The sequence below is a fragment of the Harpegnathos saltator genome, unplaced genomic scaffold (assembly GCF_003227715.2).
Source record: "Harpegnathos saltator strain DR-91 unplaced genomic scaffold, Hsal_v8.6 scaffold192, whole genome shotgun sequence".
Taxonomy (NCBI): domain Eukaryota; kingdom Metazoa; phylum Arthropoda; class Insecta; order Hymenoptera; family Formicidae; genus Harpegnathos; species Harpegnathos saltator.
The window spans coordinates 899,935-919,566 of record NW_020229975.1 but is presented as its reverse complement, the minus strand read 5'-3'; the positions used below and the strand labels follow the sequence as shown (position 1 = coordinate 919,566).

The following is a 19,632-nucleotide window of genomic DNA, read 5'->3' as shown; positions in this document are numbered from 1 at the left end:
TAAACTTCGATATCTCCTAAACGGTTAGAGATACAGGCCTGGTTCTGGCACCAAATTAAAGTCCTCTCAAAACTCTACATTTTGTCGTAAGTGGCGACTCTCTACTCCCAGTAGAAGCGGAGATATCGACGGAGGAAGGCTCGATATCGACGGAGGAAGGCTCGATATCGACGGAGAAAGGCTGGAAGACTTTAACCTTCGATATCTCCTATACGGTTAGAGATACAGGCCTCAGTCTGGCACCAAATTAAAGTCCTCTCAAAACCCTACATTTTGCCGTAAATGGCGACTCTCTACTCCCAGTAGAAGCGGAGATATCAACGGAGAAAGGCTGGAAACTTTAAACTTCGATATCTCCTAAACGGTTAGAGATACAGGCCTGGTTCTGGCACCAAATTAAAGTCCTCTCAAAACTCTACATTTTGTCGTAAGTGGCGACTCTCTACTCCCAGTAGAAGCGGAGATATCGACGGAGGAAGGCTCGATATCGACGGAGGAAGGCTCGATATCGACGGAGAAAGGCTGGAAGACTTTAACCTTCGATATCTCCTATACGGTTAGAGATACAGGCCTCAGTCTGGCACCAAATTAAAGTCCTCTCAAAACCCTACATTTTGCCGTAAATGGCGACTCTCTACTCCCAGTAGAAGCGGAGATATCGACGGAGAAAGGCTGGAAACTTTAAACTTCGATATCTCCTAAACGGTTAGAGATACAGGCCTGGTTCTGGCACCAAATTAAAGTCCTCTCAAAACTCTACATTTTGTCGTAAGTGGCGACTCTCTACTCCCAGTAGAAGCGGAGATATCGACGGAGGAAGGCTCGATATCGACGGAGGAAGGCTCGATATCGACGGAGAAAGGCTGGAAGACTTTAACCTTCGATATCTCCTATACGGTTAGAGATACAGGCCTCAGTCTGGCACCAAATTAAAGTCCTCTCAAAACCCTACATTTTGCCGTAAATGGCGACTCTCTACTCCCAGTAGAAGCGGAGATATCAACGGAGAAATGTTGCATGTCGAGATAATAATATGTAATAATGATAATATAATAATATTTTTCCCTATACGTGAATAGGCAAATATGGGTCAATCGATTTTCCACCTCGATCACCAGATTTCACTGTAAAAACGCTACATTTTTCCATACATTGTGACTCCCATCTCAGTCAGGTAATTTATTTTCGTAAATCCGACATTTCATTCAGAGTTCTGGTTAGCCCCGCACGAGTTCTAAAGATAATTATTAACACTCGGAGCGCTAAAACCAAAATTGAAAGAGTTCTCACCGATTTTCGTGCTGAGGGACATGGAAATATTCAACTCGTGGTACGAAAATCGGCGAGAACTCTTTCAATTTTGGTTTTCGCGCTCCGAGTGTTAATAATAATCTTCAGAGTTCATGAGGAGCTAACCAGAAGTCTGAATGGAACGTCGGATTTCCGAACAAATCTTTCGATCCGAGTAACATAGAAATATTCGACTCGAGGGACAAAAATCGGCGACAACTCTTTCAATTTTGGTTTTAGCGTTCCGAGTGTTAATAATAATCTTCAGAACTCGTGAGGGGCTAACCAGAACTCTGAATGATACATCGGATTTCCGAAAAAAAATTTTACGTGTTTAATAAACAATCAATTTTTTTGAAAATCCGATGTTTTATTTAGAGTTCTGGTTAGCCCCTCACGAGTTCTAAAGATTATTATTAACACTCGGAACGCTAAAACCAAAATTGAAAGAGTTGTCGCCGATTTTTGTCCCTCGAGTCGAATATTTCCATGTTACTCGGATCGAAAGATTTGTTCGGAAATCCGACGTTCCATTCAGACTTCTGGTTAGCTCCTCATGAACTCTGAAGATTATTATTAACACTCGGAGCGCGAAAACCAAAATTGGTAGAGTTCTTGCCATTTTTCGTTTTCTAATTCGAGAATTTTAAATATAATTTTTCTTGTTGTTTTAAACAGAACTATTTTTAAAACTTATCTAGAACTATAGAACTTAAAAATCTATCTAGAACTCTAAAAAAATTGTCATTTTTTACATAATGAGGGGCGTCGTGAAGTTGGCCCTCCGATTTTTAAAATGGTATTTTCTCTACTTTAAATGACGGAACTCTTTCTATAAAGGATTGCGAACTCTAGAACTCTGCGAGGGGCATTCAGAACTCTAATAATTTTTTTCAAATTTGAAGAATGAAGGGCCATCTTCACAGAGGTGATGGAGCGAACACATTCTCTGTCTCTCTTTTGCTTGGCTCGTCGAAACAAGTCGAGCGTAGGACGGGGTCTCAGAGGAAGTGTCATCGACGAAACGTGCAATGCTTGCGATGCCCGTGTGTTGTATGCAATATGTGCATTTTCTTAAAAAATGAAAAAAAATTTATTGTGATACACGTATGTTGTATGCAACACGTGCATTTTCCTAAAAAACGAAAAAAAAATGATTGGCGAAAAAGGACAACGCCGATCGCCAAGGAGATGCGAACCACCGACCTCAACCCTGCGAGTCTAGCGTACTTCCACCAAGCCACACGTTCTTTGAGAAGTTCGCTCCTTCATTTGGTTCATGAAGCACTCGTGATTTTCAATCGCGACTTTCTTGCAAACGCTTCAATGCTACGCCGTATCTTTAAGTGCAATGTTAATTTGTCATGCAAATCTATCGACACAACGAGTTTAGTCGAAATCGATTGCTATTGATCATCTCGTTGGATTCACGCCGAGAGTGAAACGTCAGTCTCGGCCGTGTGTCGGGAAGCACAATCTCGGCAACGTTGCGAATCAGAGCGAGATGGAGAGAACACATTCCCTCTCTCTCTCTCTCTCTTTCGCTTGGCTCGTCAAAACAAGCCGATCGGAGGGCGGGACTTCAGACGGATAGACGGGAGCAGTTTCTCTGTGTGTGTGTGCCGACTACATTCTTACATAGAAACGTACGGCAATTGAAAATGTTTAAGCATATACCTTGAGATTCTATCTGTTGCGTATGACACGTATGTGTGTGTGTGTGAGTGCGTATATGCATACGTACGTCACGCACACTTTCAATGCAACACATGTACACGGACACAACTGCGCTGAAAAACGCCTGCCGGAGTATAAATAAATACTAACGTAACGCTGAAATATTTTGGAAAAATAATTTTGGGTACACACAAAATATTATCTTATTATCATATATTTATATATCGATATAAATCGTATATAATCTTCATGATATTAATCATATACAATCTCAATTCTTATTTTTTTTTCTGCATGTTAACATGTTAATTCATGTTACAAATGCATAACAATGTCCGAGACCGTGCTTATCAAGTACGCTATTATGGTTGTAGCACGGACATAAACCGCCTGAAAGTGGATGTAGCACGGACAGCCACCAGTTGCAGGTTTTACCGTCGAGACCTAAAAGTGGATGTAGCATCGTAGTTCCCTTCTCAAATCTGGATGCAGATAGCGCCCATTCCCAGTGCGAAAAATCGGTGTCGCCGTCGAAAACGCCGTGTTGGCCGCTCTCAGCTTCCTCTCTGGTATATATTTCACTGGTCTATTCTGAAACAGATCCAGAACAGACTAAACGAACAAAGCTATAGTATGTGTGGCGGTCGACTAGTCCCCGCCATCTACCGCGGCGCCGGCGGACCCGCGTCCGCCGAGCCGCAGGAAACAGCTGCTTCAGCCGAGGGCATTTTACTGATGAGGCGCGCCTCGACCACGTGCTACAGCACATGGACAGGAGTTGAGTTCGGGCCGCCGTCAATGACACACGTACTTGTGCCTCGTAAGGAGTCAGTAGCAAGGTAGGAAAGCCACCGCCGTGCTTCTCGCCACGGCCGCTGTGTGCAAATCACCGCTCTTCTTCGGTGCCTACGGACTTCGCGGACGTCGACGTCCCCGGCCGGGACATCCTGACGCAGCATCGCCGGCGCAGCCTCCTGGTGCAGAGCCCGCCGTGCAGCAGCGCAGAGCGTGAGTCCCGCCACACAGTGCCGCAGCAGCTCACGCACCCCTCTCGCCGAGGCTCGTCTTGTTTCCGTTCACGCGTGCTTACGCAGCATGCGCTTTTCGGCTGCCCTTCGGGGAGCTTCTCTCCCCGCAGCCTTGTCGGGTCGCCCGCGCGCGTCCCCGCGCATCGCATCTCCGCGCGACAGGGCGTTCCAGGGCGCATTCACGCGCGAAAACATTCGGTCGCGTGAATGCGCATTTTCCGCTTTCCGTGCGCACCACGTGCCTCGCGCGCCGTGTGCACATGTCCGTGTTGTTGCCGCGCGCGGCCCGAGACGTCGTGCCTCAACTCGCGTGTTCGTCGCGTTCGATTTTGCACACGCTCTCGTGCACGTGATTTACGCGAGCGACTTTCTCTATTTCTTGCAAGCGGTAATTTTATATATGCGAGCGTTTTGTTTCCACGTATTTCCAGCGAGCGTCTTGTTTCCCCGTGTCGCGAGGGGAACCGTTGTTGATTTGCGTATGTCCGTCGAGGACACGGTTCTTGCGCCGTGTGCACGTGCTCCTGTCTGTTCGCACGTGTACGCAAGAGATTACAATAAAGTTCTGTTTCTTGAGTTTTTACGTTCCACCGGTGTTGTGCGACCGAACACGACCCTAGGGCACGAGTTTCGTGACCTCGTGCGCTGTGGGTGGTAAAAGGGGTTCGGAGCGTGCAACAGCACCTCCACTCGTCTCTCCACGTCGAGCCGCCGTTCCAGGTGACAGAAATTCGCGCATCGCGCGCCTAGCGTACAACCCCCATATATGTATGTTTCACATTCGAAATTATTTGAGTAGATTTTCTTTCTTTCTGATATTATGGTTTCTTTTTGTATGTTTTAGCATTTCAGTATATCCAAGTACAACAATTAGGTACTTTCTATTATTACTTATTTTAATATTAAAATGTTTTTGTTACAGGTACAATTAAATCGGAAAAGATTGATGCAAACAGAATGAAATTGCAATCCACAGAAAACATCCCTGCAAAAAGTAATATTTTATATCATATGAATTATCTATATAGGGATAATATTTATAACATATTATCTATAAATGATTGTATCTATTTTATTATATGATTGCTAATAATAGTCTATGTAATTTTTAGAAACAAAGAAAATTTTGCAAATAACCAAGAAACGGCAACAGATATCAATTCCTGAGGAAAAACAGAAGTTGGAGATGGTTGAGGATCTTTCCAATAGCAATGCATCTGAAAATAGTATGTATTATTTAATTATTATTTAATTTCTTTTGTTACATATATTTTATCATTAATTCATCAACATTCATATTCATATATTATAGATGCAACTGTATCAAAAGAAATAACAAATAGTAAGAAGCGACGATGCACAGAAGATATCTCTAAAAAAAGTAAGTTTTATAGTATATAAATTATTTTATTTTGCAAGGAATAATATCATTTATAACATATAGTGTTGACATCATTTTATTATTTATTTTATTGTGTGCTTATATAATAATACATTGCACAATTTTATCAGAAAAAAGGAAAATTTCGAAAATATCTGAGGAAAAAAGTGCAAATGACAATGACACGGAAAATATATCAGTTTCCAAAGAGGAACAAAATTCAGAGACAATTGAGAAATCTCCTAAGAATGATGCATCTGAAAATTGTATGTACTTTTATGATATATAACTAAATTAATAGTCAAGGAATATTCGAATATTCTTTATAATAACAATATATTTTTGTTTAGCACCTGGCACAACTTTGGGCTTACAAATAGTATTTGACAAGAACTTCTCAGTGCTGAAAGAAAAAGTATGCGAGCATACATTAAAGGCAATCGATGACATGGGTTTTACACATATGACAGAGATACAGGCGAAATCCATTCCCCACCTTCTTGAAGGAAGAGATCTAGTAGGTTCTGCTAAAACCGGATCTGGCAAGACTCTGGCATTCCTAATCCCTGCAGTTGAACTTATCTACAAATTGAAGTTTATGCCACGCAACGGTACGTGAACTCGCTGACGTTACTGACATTAAAATGTTGAGGACTATTCTCGAAATAAAATCGCTCCGAACTATTTGTTATTCATAACAAAGATCTAGCGAATGGATATTTTCGCAGGTACTGGATGCATCATCATATCCCCAACGCGAGAACTGTCTATGCAAACGTTCGGAGTTTTAAAAGAACTTATGAAATATCACCATCATACATATGGTTTGCTGATGGGTGGTGCCAATAGGCAGACTGAAGCGCAGAAGCTCGCGAAGGGGGTGAATATTATTGTGGCCACGCCAGGGAGGCTACTGGACCACTTACAGAACACTCCAGATTTTATGTATAAGAATTTACAATGTTTAGTCATTGATGAAGCTGATCGAATCTTGGACATTGGTTTCGAAGAGGAAATGAAGCAGATCATTAACTTACTTCCGAGTTAGTAGCTTGTCGCAATGCACAACCAGATTATGGTAGATATATATTTTTTGTTGCTACATGCTATTGTTGTTGATGCAGAACGCAGGCAGACTATGCTCTTCAGTGCAACACAGACAGAAAAAGTCACCATGCTAACAAAATTAGCCATCAAGAAGGAACCCATATACGTGGGGGTAGATGATGACAAGGAGAAGGCAACTGTGGAAAACTTGGAGCAAGGTTACTTGGTATGTCCGAGTGATAAGCGTTTCATGCTATTGTTCACATTCCTGAAGAAAAATAAGAAGAAGAAGATTATGGTTTTCTTCAGTTCCTGCATGTCTGTGAAATATCATCATGAACTCCTCAATTACATCGATTTACCAGTAATGAGTATACACGTAAGTCGTTGAACATTTCTTTTTTGCACTATATTTTCTTCAAGTTATAATGTTCTTAGAAATTCCGATAAAAATTAAATACTCGCATCTTGCCAACAGGGTAGGCAGAAACAGATAAAAAGAACCAACACTTTTTATCAATTCTGCAGAGCAGATTCCGGGATTCTGCTTTGCACCGACGTGGCCGCTAGAGGTTTGGATATACCTAATGTCGATTGGATCGTGCAATATGATCCACCGGATGATCCCAAAGTAAGGGATATTACGTCATGTTCGTTTGTCTCGTTTAGTAGAAGAGACGAATAGACGAACTATCAACACGGATTTGTTGTCAGTGAATATACATTTACAGCATCGAATTGTGACTTTCAGGAATATATTCATCGTGTAGGAAGAACAGCTCGTGCAGGGAACAAAGGTAACGCCTTGCTACTTCTACGACCGGAGGAGCTAGGGATGATATATTACTTGAAGCAAGCTCGTGTGCCATTACGCGAGTATGAGATCAGCAACAACAAAATCTCTGACATACAATTGCAAGTATGTGCAATATATACATATATGTATATATAATACAATTCGTTTGTCTCTCCGTGTTATTTTTTTTATGTCCTCTCTTTCTCTTTGGACAACACCAAACTGGAAAAACACTCGCAGATGTGCCTACGCACATGATTCATGCCACTGCTCGTTTCAGTAGAGAAAGAAAGAGGAGGGGAGAGCAAAAAGCTAGTCTTCGCAATTATACCGGTTTAATCAACATTTATCTCCGCACGTCGTCCATAATCGATGCAACATGTTATTGCTTTATTTTTAGCTCGAGAAACTAATCTCGAAAAATTATTATCTGCACACTTCAGCGAAAGAAGCGTTCAAAGCGTATGTCCGAGCGTATGACTCCCATCATTTGAAGCAAATCTTCAATATTGAAACTCTAAACTTGACAGCGGTCGCTAAATCATTCGGATTCACCGTGCCGCCGACAATGGACTTAAGTACGTACTTGACTACATGGATTTAACATAAAGAATTACGTCTTTTTCTGTTTGATACCCATACATGCTTTCCTCGTATAATAGCATCAGTTTCAGTATGCAAATTTGAATTTTAAAATAGTGCGACTACGCGCTACTCTTTGTTTCTTCGCTTTTTATTAACTCAGTCACACTTTGCAGAAGTAGGAGTGAGCAAGGCGACGCGACCGCGAAAAAGGCTCGGCGGAGGCGGTTACGGGCACTTCAAGAACCTGAACGACTCAAGTGCTACAAAACAGCTACGACGTACTAAGACCTACCAGCAGGTAGGCAAACGTACAGGGGACAAGAGGCAATTCAGCAGATAACCATGCCGTCCACGCGCACCTGATATGCGTGGGTCGTAGGCGACTGCATCATTGTCGCACGGATGTGTCCCGATACTCCTGGGGAATCGAGACCCATCGGTACACCGCGCTACGCTTGTACAGTTCTATATTAGAAATACATTTTAGTGACGTTAAAAAAATCTTCGATTTTTGACACCATTCGACTTTCATTCGACGTTATTTCTGACTTGCTCTTCAATCATCCCACCAATTGTCCTTCTTTTGTTCTCTGTAAGTTTCTTTCCTGTTATATCTCTTTGTTGATATCCATGTGAATATATATCGAACAAATCTAGAACAAACTGTTTTAACAGGAACATGCGCAGAAATTCAGATATCGTCGTTCAAGCTCGAGACGGAGTTTAAGTAGGAGCATAGGAAGATATATAGTCTCGTGCAGAAAATAGTGTTAGTCATCGTATAATACCAACGTCGATCGCACGTGCCGCGATCGAGAGACTTTATCCTCCACCGGAGCCTCGTTCGATTCAGACGATCACGCGCACACAGGCGAGAAATGTTCGGAAACAGAGCGAGAACAGAAAGAAGGAAGGAAGGATGCCGTTGGCGGGCGCAGTATGGCGGGTAAAAGGCACGATGAAATAATTTATTAACGCGAGCGCGCACTCAACACCCACACGGTTTTCACGCTGATTCCATGTATGGACGCGTGACGTCAACGTTACTTTGCGTTCACCGACGTGTGCGTGCGTGCATGCGTGCGCGCTTGCTCGCTCGCTCGCGCGCACGCATGCACGCACGCGTAGGCGCTGGGTACGGCATAGAAGGTAAAGTCCGTGGGAGCACGCTAATAAGAGGCGGTATGTCGGGTCTCCGACATGCCGTCGATGCGGCCGATCGATAATTGCGCCTCTCGAATTCGATCTGTAGCCGCGCGTTCCTTCTGTGCCGTTGCCTCGCGCCGACTCATCGACGAGATTCATCGACGATAGGTGATTGCGATCGGCCGGCCAAGATCTAAGAATAAACGAGTCTTGTAGTCTGGAAGCCGTCGCGCGTTTGATCCGCTGTTCTGGTTTCTGGAACACTGGATATAATTGGATTCCGCTCGCTCGTGAGGGGATGCAGGCCGAATTTCACGATTGATAGATGCATCTTGCGGCTGACCACTGCGAGATTACCTCACGATATTCTTTCTCTTATCTTACTTACTCGAGTCCGTTGATCTTCAATTGGCGGCGGCTCGTCGGCTCTTCACCTCTAGGGCTATATTTTGGACGCGCAGTGAACTCTAAATAAGATTTTTTAGGCGTTTATTATGAATCTTTCTCTCCAGCATGAACTGGCGAAAAGTAAAAAAATTTTTGAGTTGTAAATATGGAAATATCCACTTTTCACGAGCTTATGTTAGAAGGAAAGATTCATAATCGCCCTCTTGATACTGAAGTTGAAACGAGTTTATATACGTAATATAAGTAAAATTAAAATTTTAATTAAGAAAGGATATAGCGTATTTTCCTTGTACGTCCAGAACAATGCTCCTGATCGTAGATTACTTCGAACTTCGACTAGGATTCCTAGTCCTCAGTGTAGACAGTGTAGATTATTGTAAGACGCGCTGAGGTAATTTTTGGGCGGCGGTCGTGTAACTTCTCTTTACGAGGAGAAACGTGAGAAATACACGGACAGTTTTACATTTGCATGGTTGGAAAAGTTGCACGATCGCCGAAGCCGTCGAGTTTATATGTAACTTTTCACTTTTTCAGTCTCAGGAAAAAGTTACATTCTCGCTTGCTACCCTGTGTAATTAGACCGTCGCGTTACCACGGCCTTGCGCCGGCAACTGTGTAGTTTAGAGAGCTAGCGATTCTCACAGGAAAAGGAAGGAAAAACGGAGAAAAAAGCGATGTCGGTTAAGATCTCGCGAATTCCTGGCATGCGTACGCGTATCGTTAAAAAAGATACTCGAGCGTACTCGAGTCGCGCGCGCGGTCTCGCAGATTTTACCTTGTACGTTCACGCCTTGGGCATCTCGACGTGGTCGGCCGGCGCGTATCGAAAGCGGGTACGTAGGTAGGTAGGTAGGTAGGTAGGTAGGTAGGTAGGTAGGTAGGTAGGTAGGTAGGTAGGTAGGTAGGTAGGTAGGTAGGTAGGTAGATAGGTAGGTAGGTAGGTAGGTAGGTAGGTAGGTAGGTAGGTAGGTAGATAGGCAGGCAGGCAGGCAGGCAGGCAGACAGGTAGGCAGGTAGGCAGGCAGGCAGGCAGGCAGGCAGGCAGGCAGGCAGGCAGGCAGGCAGGCAGGCAGGCAGGCAGGCAGGCAGGCAGGCAGGCAGGCAGGCAGGCAGGCAGGCAGGCAGGCAAGCAGGCAGGCAGGCAGGCAGGCAAGCAGGCAGACAAGCAGGGAATTATTAATTATGCATTCTAAGGCACGCCGCTCCGAGATCGTAACGATGTTGCTTGCGCGTTGGTTGATGTAATGCACGCCGGTCTCGTTGGGAGAGGCTGGTTGCGCATTATCTGCGCAGGACGTCGTATTCTAAACGACCCGTTTTGTTTTCTCTTACTTCCACGCGCCAGGAGCGACGTGCGTTTCGCCTTTTTATTCTTCTTTTCCTACAAAACGTCGAGACGGTTATACGACTCTCGCTGTGGGGCGAGCATAACAGTTCCCTCGGCGACCGAATCGGCGCGTTTATTTACTGCCGCCCGCGAAATTGCGCAAAGCTAATTTCTCTCGGGACGCGCCGCGGAAAACGAACAAGCCGCGAAGCTCCTGACGCGCGCGTAAGCGCAAGCGCGATTCGCAGCCAAGATTAAAAATTGAAATTCGAAACGCGCGGAGATCGCCGGGGAAGATATTTGGAAGCGGCCCTTCGTCCGGTACCTCTTGCGCAGCGGCTCCTTTTCGGCGTGATTCTCCTTCGTGAAAAGTGATCTCTCTTTTTCTCTTTCCAAACAGAGAGGGAGAGAGAGAGAGAGAGGCAACTCTCGAATCCGCATAATCCCGCTTAATTATATCGCAACGATCGGACGAATATTCAAAACGGGAGGAAACAAAAAAGAAGCAAATTAATTCACCCCACGGAAAGTCGAGGGGAACGTGGGGGTATACGTTGGCCCATGATCGCGGCCCTGAATTATCCAACTCTATGCGACGCGATGGTATGACGCGTATCTCTCTCTTTCTCATTCGCGCTTATCTTCTCTCTTTCTCTCTCTCTGCTAGCGCGATGCAGAGCCGTATATGGTAGTGGGCGGTAGAAGCGCGTTGACAGAGAGAGAATGAGCGAGCGAGAGAGAGAGAGAGAGAGAGAGAGAAGTGTGCGGGGGCAGAGGGCGCGTTGGAGCACCCTAGTGTATGCATGCGCGACTCACTTCGGCCATTATCGGAGCGATTCGGCCTTGTTCGGCGACGCGACACGCATGTAGTCGGCGGTGCAGGTCAGTAGAGCCGAGAGTTCCGAAGCGTGCGTACTTAAGTCTCACGAAGCTGCGATTCGCATTCCGATTCGAATACTGCATACGGAGCGTGCGCGAGCGCGCGACAGAGAGACAGAGACACGTAGCGTTATATCTACGCACGCACGCACGCCCGCCCGCACACACACACACACATTTTCTTTCTCTCTCTCTCTCTCTCTCTCTCTCTCTCTCTCTCTCTCTCTCTCTCTCTCTCTCTCTCTCTCTCTCTCTCTCTCTCTCTCTCCCCCTCGGCCGGTCCTTCCCGTTTTCTCCTCCTTCCAATCTCCGCCTATCGTTCTATTTATCCGCTCTATCTCTTTCTCTCTCTGTCCCTCGCTCCCTTCTACGTTCTCCTTCACCTCCCACTATCCTCTCGCCGCGGTTCCGCGGCGCTTTTCGCGATCTACCGCGCGCGCGCGGACGCGTTCGCCAGTGGAACGTTTCTAAAAACATAATCGTCAGTTGTGAACCTCGCGCGTGCTCGCTCTTTCTTTCCGTCGGCGAGAGACCATCGAAATTTGAGGGACACACAACATATTTGAGTCGTCAATACCGACGAAGAGGAAAAACCGGTGAAGACGTCGGCTCGAGAGAGAAAGAGAAGCGAAGGATCCAAGCGCGTGCGCGCGCGCGCGCGCGCATACTTCGGCGAACGAGCGGCTGACAACGAGAGGAGAAAACGAAACGCACAGCCCAGCCGCGTCGCTGCAAAAAAGGAACGAAAGCGTGTGCACGACAAGCGAGGAGGCAACTTTACGACTCTCCCGTAAGGAGTGTCGCTCGCTCTCGCGCGTTCTCCGTCTCTCTCTCTCTCTTTCTCTTCTTTACTTTCCTTTCCCTTCCCCGCGTGCACCGCGTCCGTCACTACCGCCCCCACTCGCGACTTCGCGAGAGTCTTTCCTCCCCCTTTGCCTCCTTTCGACATTTGCTCTCCCACTCGCGTCGTGTCGCCGTCCCCTTCGCTCGCTCGTTTCTTTTAACGCTTCTTCGTTAGTACGTCTCGACTGTCCGCGCTCGTGTGCTCTCCCGCGATCGGAGAGAGAACCGACCTCCGTCGTCGTCGTCGTCCGTCCATACCGCGCGACGTCTGTGGACTCGTGCGCGCGCTCTCTCTCTCTCTCCTCTCTCTCTTTCTCCCTTATTATTTCTCGTTACTTTCTATTGCGCTCGGTATTTCTCTCTCTCTCTCTTTCTCTCTCTCTCTCTCTCTTTCTCTTTCTCTCGTCCTCTCTCGCGCTTGTGTATCACTGCGTGCCGCGCGCGTCCAACACGCGCCAACATTCGCCATTGAAGCCACCGAGTACAATTTGCGATGTGTGATAATACTAACACGACGACGCAGAGTATAGCGGACTACCTGTCACAGTTGTTGAAGGACCGGAAGCAACTAGCGGCCTTCCCCAATGTCTTCATACACGTGGAGCGTCTGCTCGATGAGGGTGAGTTGCTTTCCTTCTGTTCTTTCGTAATTTCCTATCTGGATCGATCTTATCTTTCTCCTCCTCTTTTTCTTTCTGATGGTCCCGCGATTTTTCCTCGTCGTCAATCACGGATCTCAATTCATGAGCTGTGAAGCCTACGCTCACGTTCCGTCGATCTCTCAACGGGACTCCGGAGTAGTTGAAGTTTCACGGGAATACACACGCGGATACTACGTGTGCAGGACGCCGTCGGCTGCACACCGCCGAGGACCGTCGAGGAGGAGAGAGACGAGGACAGACGTATTTCGATACACGCCATTTTGTAATGTGGCTCCCAAAAGTGCGCTCGCATTCGGGATCACTATGAATCGCCGTCGTCGGAACGTCGTCGCGGCGAGGTCACGCGCGCGTTGCCCGTCGTCGAACCGCGAGAGAGGGACTTTGATCGCGCCATTTTGTGCAAAGACGCGTGTTCTCCGGAGTATGCCCGAAGATACTGATCTCCCGCATCGTGACGTAACGAACGTTCGCGCTCGCGCGTTTTTCTGTCCGCGCTTTCTTCAGGATCTCTCGTCATCGTCTCGGAATATCACGCGGCCGTTCCCGATCGGGTCCGTTTATCGCTATGAGCGGATTCCTCGCGTGACTCCGCTATGAATTAACGTATACAAGGTGTCCCGGAAAGACGACCCAGTTTCTCTTGCCGTTTGAGGAATATGTGAACGTAGGTTTTGCGGCGCGAGTATAACCTCCGTCTTCTGCCGTTCGACCTTGAACCCTTCCCCTCTCTAATTATCGATAATAACGACTGACTTTAACCGCGATTTTTCATGTTCACGTGCCCCGGATAACGAAGTGGCGCGTTCCTGGTAGTTTCGTCGGCAATCGCAAACGAGGAAATCCGTCGGAGATCAAAATCTCACGATTGAGAGCGGGGCAGAGAGACATTTCTGACGAAGATGCGACGAGGATCATGTTGGTTAGGCAACAGCTGGCCATCGTTATCACCGACGAACTTATCGGGGGACACGTGTAGCTCGAAAATCATTCAGGGCCGCGAAATGTCTCGACGTTCACGTTCGCGATAAACAAACTTCGCAAACATTCCCAAAGACTGCCACAAGTAATTGAAAATTCCACGAGCGCGTTCCAGCCGGCCGGGGTCGACCGACACGCGATGTTTCTCGCTGATAAAGGCGTACATGTCCCCGATGTCGCGATTATTACCAAGCGGTGTGACCACTGCGAACAATCGCCGACTTCAGGCAGTTTTATTATACGTGCCGCGAAAGCGATATGTGCAACGAGAGACGTCTTAGAGCCGCGCATTATTGGCTTCGCGCGCGACTCGGAGGACGGAGGATCGCTAATTATTGATTAGAGGTCGGCGAATCCGGTGGTCTCGAGCCGGCTAGCCACTCCACTCCGTGCCGAGATTGGCTGGGATCTGATCTCTTCGATCTTGGTTTGATAATGGGCTCTATCGCGAAAGAACGATCGTGTTACAGGTCTTCTCGCGTGTCTCCTCCGCCGGGCTTATCGCTCTCTTCGCTGTCGCGATACGACGCGACGCATGCGCCGCGTCTGTCACGTGGCCGGCACGGTGGGCGCGAAAAAAAAAGGACAGACGTAGCGCCGAAGGTGAGGTGTTCCGCCGTATCGTCGCGATAATAGCTGATGTATTAGTTAATAATCAATAATTCAATTAGTTAACAATTAACGGGAACAAGCTACGCACCGTGTAATAATATGAATAACTTTTGCATAAATATCCTCCGTGCGATCGCGAAGATACCTGAAACAAGCAACATCCCCGGCAACGGCGAATCCCGCGGACGGCGCAAAAATCGCTATCGCACGAGATACGCGAGGGAAAGCAAGGCGAATCGCATAAATATGCAAGCAAGCGCGTGAAGTCGAGTCGAGGGAATGAGTCGATTTTCTCAGCGGCGAGTCGGCGAACGGCGCATCGTTCGAAAACGCCAAACGGGCGATTTAATGGATTTAAAGCGTCACCATGCGTTTGTCGCGCGTTGCGTGTGGGAATATCGCCATAACACACACGCATACATACGGGTGTGCGCGTCTTGACATTTATGACATTCGCATTTGCAACGACGACCACGACAGTGCGAGTGGAGGCGCTGAGGAATTTCTCCAGGATGCAAACATACGCTCACACGCTGAAGGCTTCGATGTCTCTCTCGCAGGACTCGGAGCAGCGAGAGTAGTGCGTGCCGATGACTGTCGAAATCTCTCCGCGTGTCGTCACTAATGGGGAAATGCCAGTTCTTGATTTGTTCAATAAGCGACAAAATGAATAATGTCCGACTCAGCCTGGATCCACGGCGCGAAAAGAAAGGAGGAGCGCTCGTGAATATTTATTTATTTGCGCGCGAACTCTAGCGCGTATTTCGGCCGGCCCACTTGCCGCGCGACGGCGAGTCGTCGTTGTTGTCATTGTTGTGTCGTAAATCTTGCATCGTCGTCGTTTTGTACCGACGACGACGGCGTGGACGAAATCGGGAGTGATAACACTCGCTCGCGCGCTTGCGGCTCTGCGGCTGAATTGCGCCAAGTACGCAGAAAAGACGCTGACCTCTCTCCGTATAAGCGCCGTAGAACCGCTTCTCGTGGGCACTCTCTCGGTGTATGCCCCTTTCGCTCCTCTCTCTCCCCCGCTCCCCTTTCCCGCAGACTTGATATACCGCTCACTAGATCTTCGACCCGTTCTCGAAGCCCGGGAGAATAGATCCACATCGTGTAAACGCTCGATTCGCGCGACGGCTAAGCAGCCGTACTTTCCTCCGTCTTCTCCTTTTTTTCTTGTTTATTTGTTTGTTCGTTCTTTTTTTTTTTCATTCTCTTTTAACTTTATTATATTCGTCACGTGCGCAAGCCTCGTCGGTCGCGTGATGACGTATCGTGTTCGCGCGAATCGGCGGTTATTGATTGCATTGTTTGATAAAACCGCCGCGTCGCGTCTTATCGCACGCGCGAGGACGCGCCGCGATCGACCGTAATGGTAATATTTTGCCATTCCCTCCCTCTCCTTTTTCTCGCCATACTGTACCTTTATGTAATGTACAAGTTGATGTAACACGACTCATTATCCAAGAAGTCTCTCTTTCTCTCTCTCTCTCTCTCTCTCTCTCTCTCTCTCTCTCACTGGAGAAGCGCGGAGACATGTACACGAAGAAAGATTTTCGCGCCGTGATCCGCCAATTTTTCGCTCGCGCATCTTCGATTTATCGAAGAAACTCGCGCAGCGATCGCGCACCACGAAGGAAGAAACCGTTCATTCGTGTTACATTCTCCCGAGGGGCTTCTGCGCGTTCACCCGCCTTTTGATATTCCGGTATTTTCGAGCGAGCGGGGGGGGGGCTCCTTTGATTCACCCAATCGACGACGACGCTTTATCAGGCACGAGACGGGGGCAAGGAGGGGGGATTATAACTCAGAGGAGCGTATCGAGCGCGAAGACGCGACGCGTGCGTCCGACTTTGGAAAGTTGAGAGAAAGCTAGCTCCCCCTCCCCCCGCCCAGCTTGTTTTGTTTTACATGCTGGAAAGCAACATTGTGTGTACATTGCACACTCGGACACGCGACGATCGAACGTTTCCGCACCTTCGTATCGCGCGCTGATAATCCGCAGCGGCATTACTTGAGGTTTTCAATTCGAAAACTTGAAACTCTCTTCGTGAACATGTTTTGTGTTGTAATATTTTCTCGCTCACTCGGTCTTTCTCCCGAATTGATTGAATACTCAAGAACCCTTCTCTTTGCTGAGTAAAAATCTTTAATTATCTTTGTTATCTCTAGTTATCTTTAATTATCTCTAATTACCTTTATCTGTCTTAATTTAATTGTTTTAAGAAGCTTCGAACTGGATATGACTGAGATATACTTGAGATCGTTAAATCGCAGAATCAACATTCATAATTGCGAGAATCAACATTCATAACTGCGAGAATCAACATTTATAATTGCGAGATTTTCTCAAAATTATAAATCGATTCGTCCGACCGACGGCTCGTCATCGTTGTGGTCCGCGAGAAACCTCCATTCTGCAGCTTCTCATCTCCCCTCCCCCCTTTTTCTCTTTTGGACTGAGAGGCACTGCCATCAGGGATCCGGGCGTCGTCTATGTGGCTTTTTACATTTGTTTGTATATTTGTGTACGGGCATATGGAAAGGACGCGCGCGCGGCGCAGCGTCCGCTTTCGCGAGCATCCGTCTCCTCATCGTCTCATCATCCCTCATAGTGATACGTTCGAGAGGGCGGCCGGCGCGTTCAAGCGCGCGCGCTCTATTTCCACCGGGTCTATGTAACGAGTTTTCTCGGTGACCTAGTGGCGCGAATAGAACCCGTCGTCGTGTCGTGCACGCACGCCAGTCGTTGCACATGTGCGTGTGCGTGCGTCCTTTCGAAATTGTCTGGCCGAAACTTGGATACGCCGCACAGGGAGGGAGCGCGTTAATGCGCCCGATTTCTCGCCAGTTGGGTCGCGACGTGACTAAGCGCCGCCAGCTTTGCGACAGAAAGAGACAGACTGAGAGGAGGGATGCGACGGAATTGCGTCAAAGAGCTATTTTCCCTTCAAATTCGTCCTCCCCCTCGGCTTCCCTCGATAAGAAGCTGCGTGTGCGATGTTTTTCCATCCCATGATGGCGGGGCAGGAGGGGGAGGGAGGACGTCGAAAGGCGAATAAATCTCGCGGTGATCCTCCACGGGAGGGGACCGAGCGAGAATCAAATTCGACTGCAGAAATTCCGTTTCTTATCGCGAGGACGTATCTGTCAGAGGCGCCACCACCACCACCACCAACCACCACCACCGGGCTCTCCCTTTCGCTCGCGCGAGTTTTACGCTCGAGGTTCTCGTTCGCGTCGCGAGCGGAGCGCGCAAAAGGGAAAAGAACGATTCCAAACGCGGCGTGCTCGATCAATGGTGTGTAACTTTTCGTCGGCGTCGTAAACGCGGCGGCGAGAAGGCGCATTCTTGCGAGCGGTCGCCCTCGTAAACACATGCAATATCGCGCGACACCGCTAACGTTCCCAGCCGCTAATTGCGCGCGCCGTCGTGGAGAGCGGGATATTGAGAGCGATTTCTTACGGAAAAAGGCGGCGAAGCGTGCACGCGCGACCGGCCGAGAGACAACGGGGCGGCGGCGACGTTGATGAGCGGCATTACCGCACCGGCAATGACGCCCCGGTCTCTCAATTAATAGCCGCGCCGCGAAAGGCGGGGACTGCTCTAGAGTTTCAGGAACGGTATCGGATCATCGCGCGAGCGACCGATCGTTCGTTCGTCGGTCTCCTTTGCCGATTTCGTGTAACGTTGCGAAGGAAAGCTCCGTGAAAGCCAGGCTGAGAGACTCTCCCGTGTTTTGGGACGAACGCAGTGTGGAAGGTCAACGGAAGTCCCTGTCTGAACAGCTGAGAAAATCGCGCGATCCCGCGTGCTCGTGGCGCCGCTTATTTTCGGCCGTTCCAAAATGGAGGGGAATTATCGCGAACTTTCCGCCGCCGAGTATATCGAAATTCCATAGCGTGCGGCGCTGCGGACAAATTCACAGGCGGGTCTCTGTGAAGAGAGAGAGAGAGAAAGAGAGAGAGAGAGAGAGAGAAAAAAGTGGTTGCGACTTGGACGCGCAACAAGCGAGCGGTAGCACCGAGGAGAAGACGCCGAAGAAACCTCCGGCTTGTTCACGCCGGCTTGAAGATACTACAGGCGATCGTGTTCGGAGCCATCGCTAACCGGACTCGGTCTTCGACCCCCTTCTCTTCCATTACTACCCACTCTCCCTTTGCTCCTCTCGTCCTTGCTCGCCCCTCCCGGTACCTTGGTCGTGCCGAGGCGGCCGCATTCCTTCTCTCGAACGGTGAAGCCGCGTCGGCAGCAGCCTCGCCTTGCCTCGCCTCACCTCGCCTCGCCTCGCCTCGCCTCGCCTGGCCTGGCCTGGCTTCACTTTGCCTTGCCTTGCCTTGCCTTGCCTTGTCTTGCCTTGCCTTGCCTTACCTTGCTGTCGACTCGACTTGACTCGCCCCGACTCGCTCTCGAGAGCTCGCTAGAGCGAGTTTTCCGAGAGCCCGAGAGCGTTGCAGCTCCTCGTCGCGCGTTACCTCGCGATCATGCCGGATGAATCGAAGGTGTATATTCAAGTTGGCGTGCGCGCCTTGCCATTGATCGAGTCGCATCGGGGAGTCCCGGTGCGGCGGGTATGCGGAGGGTACTCTGCGGGTACCCTCGACCATCGCAACTTCTTCCCGAGATGTCGGAGAATGTCGGCGGGATTATTATTCACAGCGTCTTCTTCATCCTTCTATTTCGCTGCCGGCAACTTGGAATCGCGAAACCCCGTCGAAGACGAAATTGTCGCGGTGGATTTGCTTTCTTTCCTTTTCTTTCGTTTTCTTTCGTCACGAGACCGTTCTCACTTGGCGCTTGTTTCCCCGCAGAACTTGCGCCGTCCCCATCTGGAGATGAAATCTCTCCTGCTTCCTCGCTCTTCGCCCTCGCCTCGCCATGTGTTGATTTGAAACAGCTTTTAGTTTCTTTTAGAAGGAGGTTGAAAAGAAACCAAACGCGGTGGAATCGTCCGCGTGTTAACAAACGCGGA

General features: G+C 48.3%; 2 protein-coding genes across 7 annotated transcripts in view; both read left to right on the top strand.

Moving 5' to 3' along the window:
* The first annotated feature begins 3,621 nt into the window (after nucleotides 1-3,621).
* On the top strand, nucleotides 3,622-8,323 carry pit (probable ATP-dependent RNA helicase pitchoune). 2 transcript variants are annotated; one of them, XM_025297897.1, is made up of 12 exons: nucleotides 3,622-3,975; nucleotides 4,918-4,989; nucleotides 5,108-5,221; nucleotides 5,308-5,376; nucleotides 5,508-5,642; nucleotides 5,727-5,987; nucleotides 6,105-6,419; nucleotides 6,501-6,802; nucleotides 6,902-7,054; nucleotides 7,175-7,342; nucleotides 7,620-7,797; nucleotides 7,978-8,323. In XM_025297897.1, the coding sequence occupies exons 2-12, from the start codon at nucleotides 4,953-4,955 to the stop codon at nucleotides 8,142-8,144; spliced, it is 1,899 nt and encodes a 632-aa protein (XP_025153682.1). In that variant the 5' UTR covers nucleotides 3,622-3,975; nucleotides 4,918-4,952; the 3' UTR covers nucleotides 8,145-8,323. The 2 variants fall into 2 exon arrangements, with proteins under 2 accessions (XP_025153682.1, XP_025153683.1); XM_025297898.1 differs by lacking the exon at nucleotides 3,622-3,975 and adding an exon at nucleotides 4,620-4,763 and having other exon boundaries at nucleotides 7,978-8,322.
* Nucleotides 8,324-11,817: 3,494 nt separating this feature from the next.
* Nucleotides 11,818-19,632, top strand: part of how (protein held out wings) — a 41,701-nt gene continuing 33,886 nt past the window's right edge. For all 5 annotated transcript variants that reach the window (XM_019845159.2, XM_011154725.2, XM_011154727.3 and 2 more), the window contains exon 1: nucleotides 11,818-13,027. In XM_019845159.2, the coding sequence (XP_019700718.1) occupies nucleotides 12,901-13,027 (127 nt within the window). In that variant the 5' untranslated portion in view covers nucleotides 11,818-12,900. The remainder of the gene's footprint in view (nucleotides 13,028-19,632) is intronic.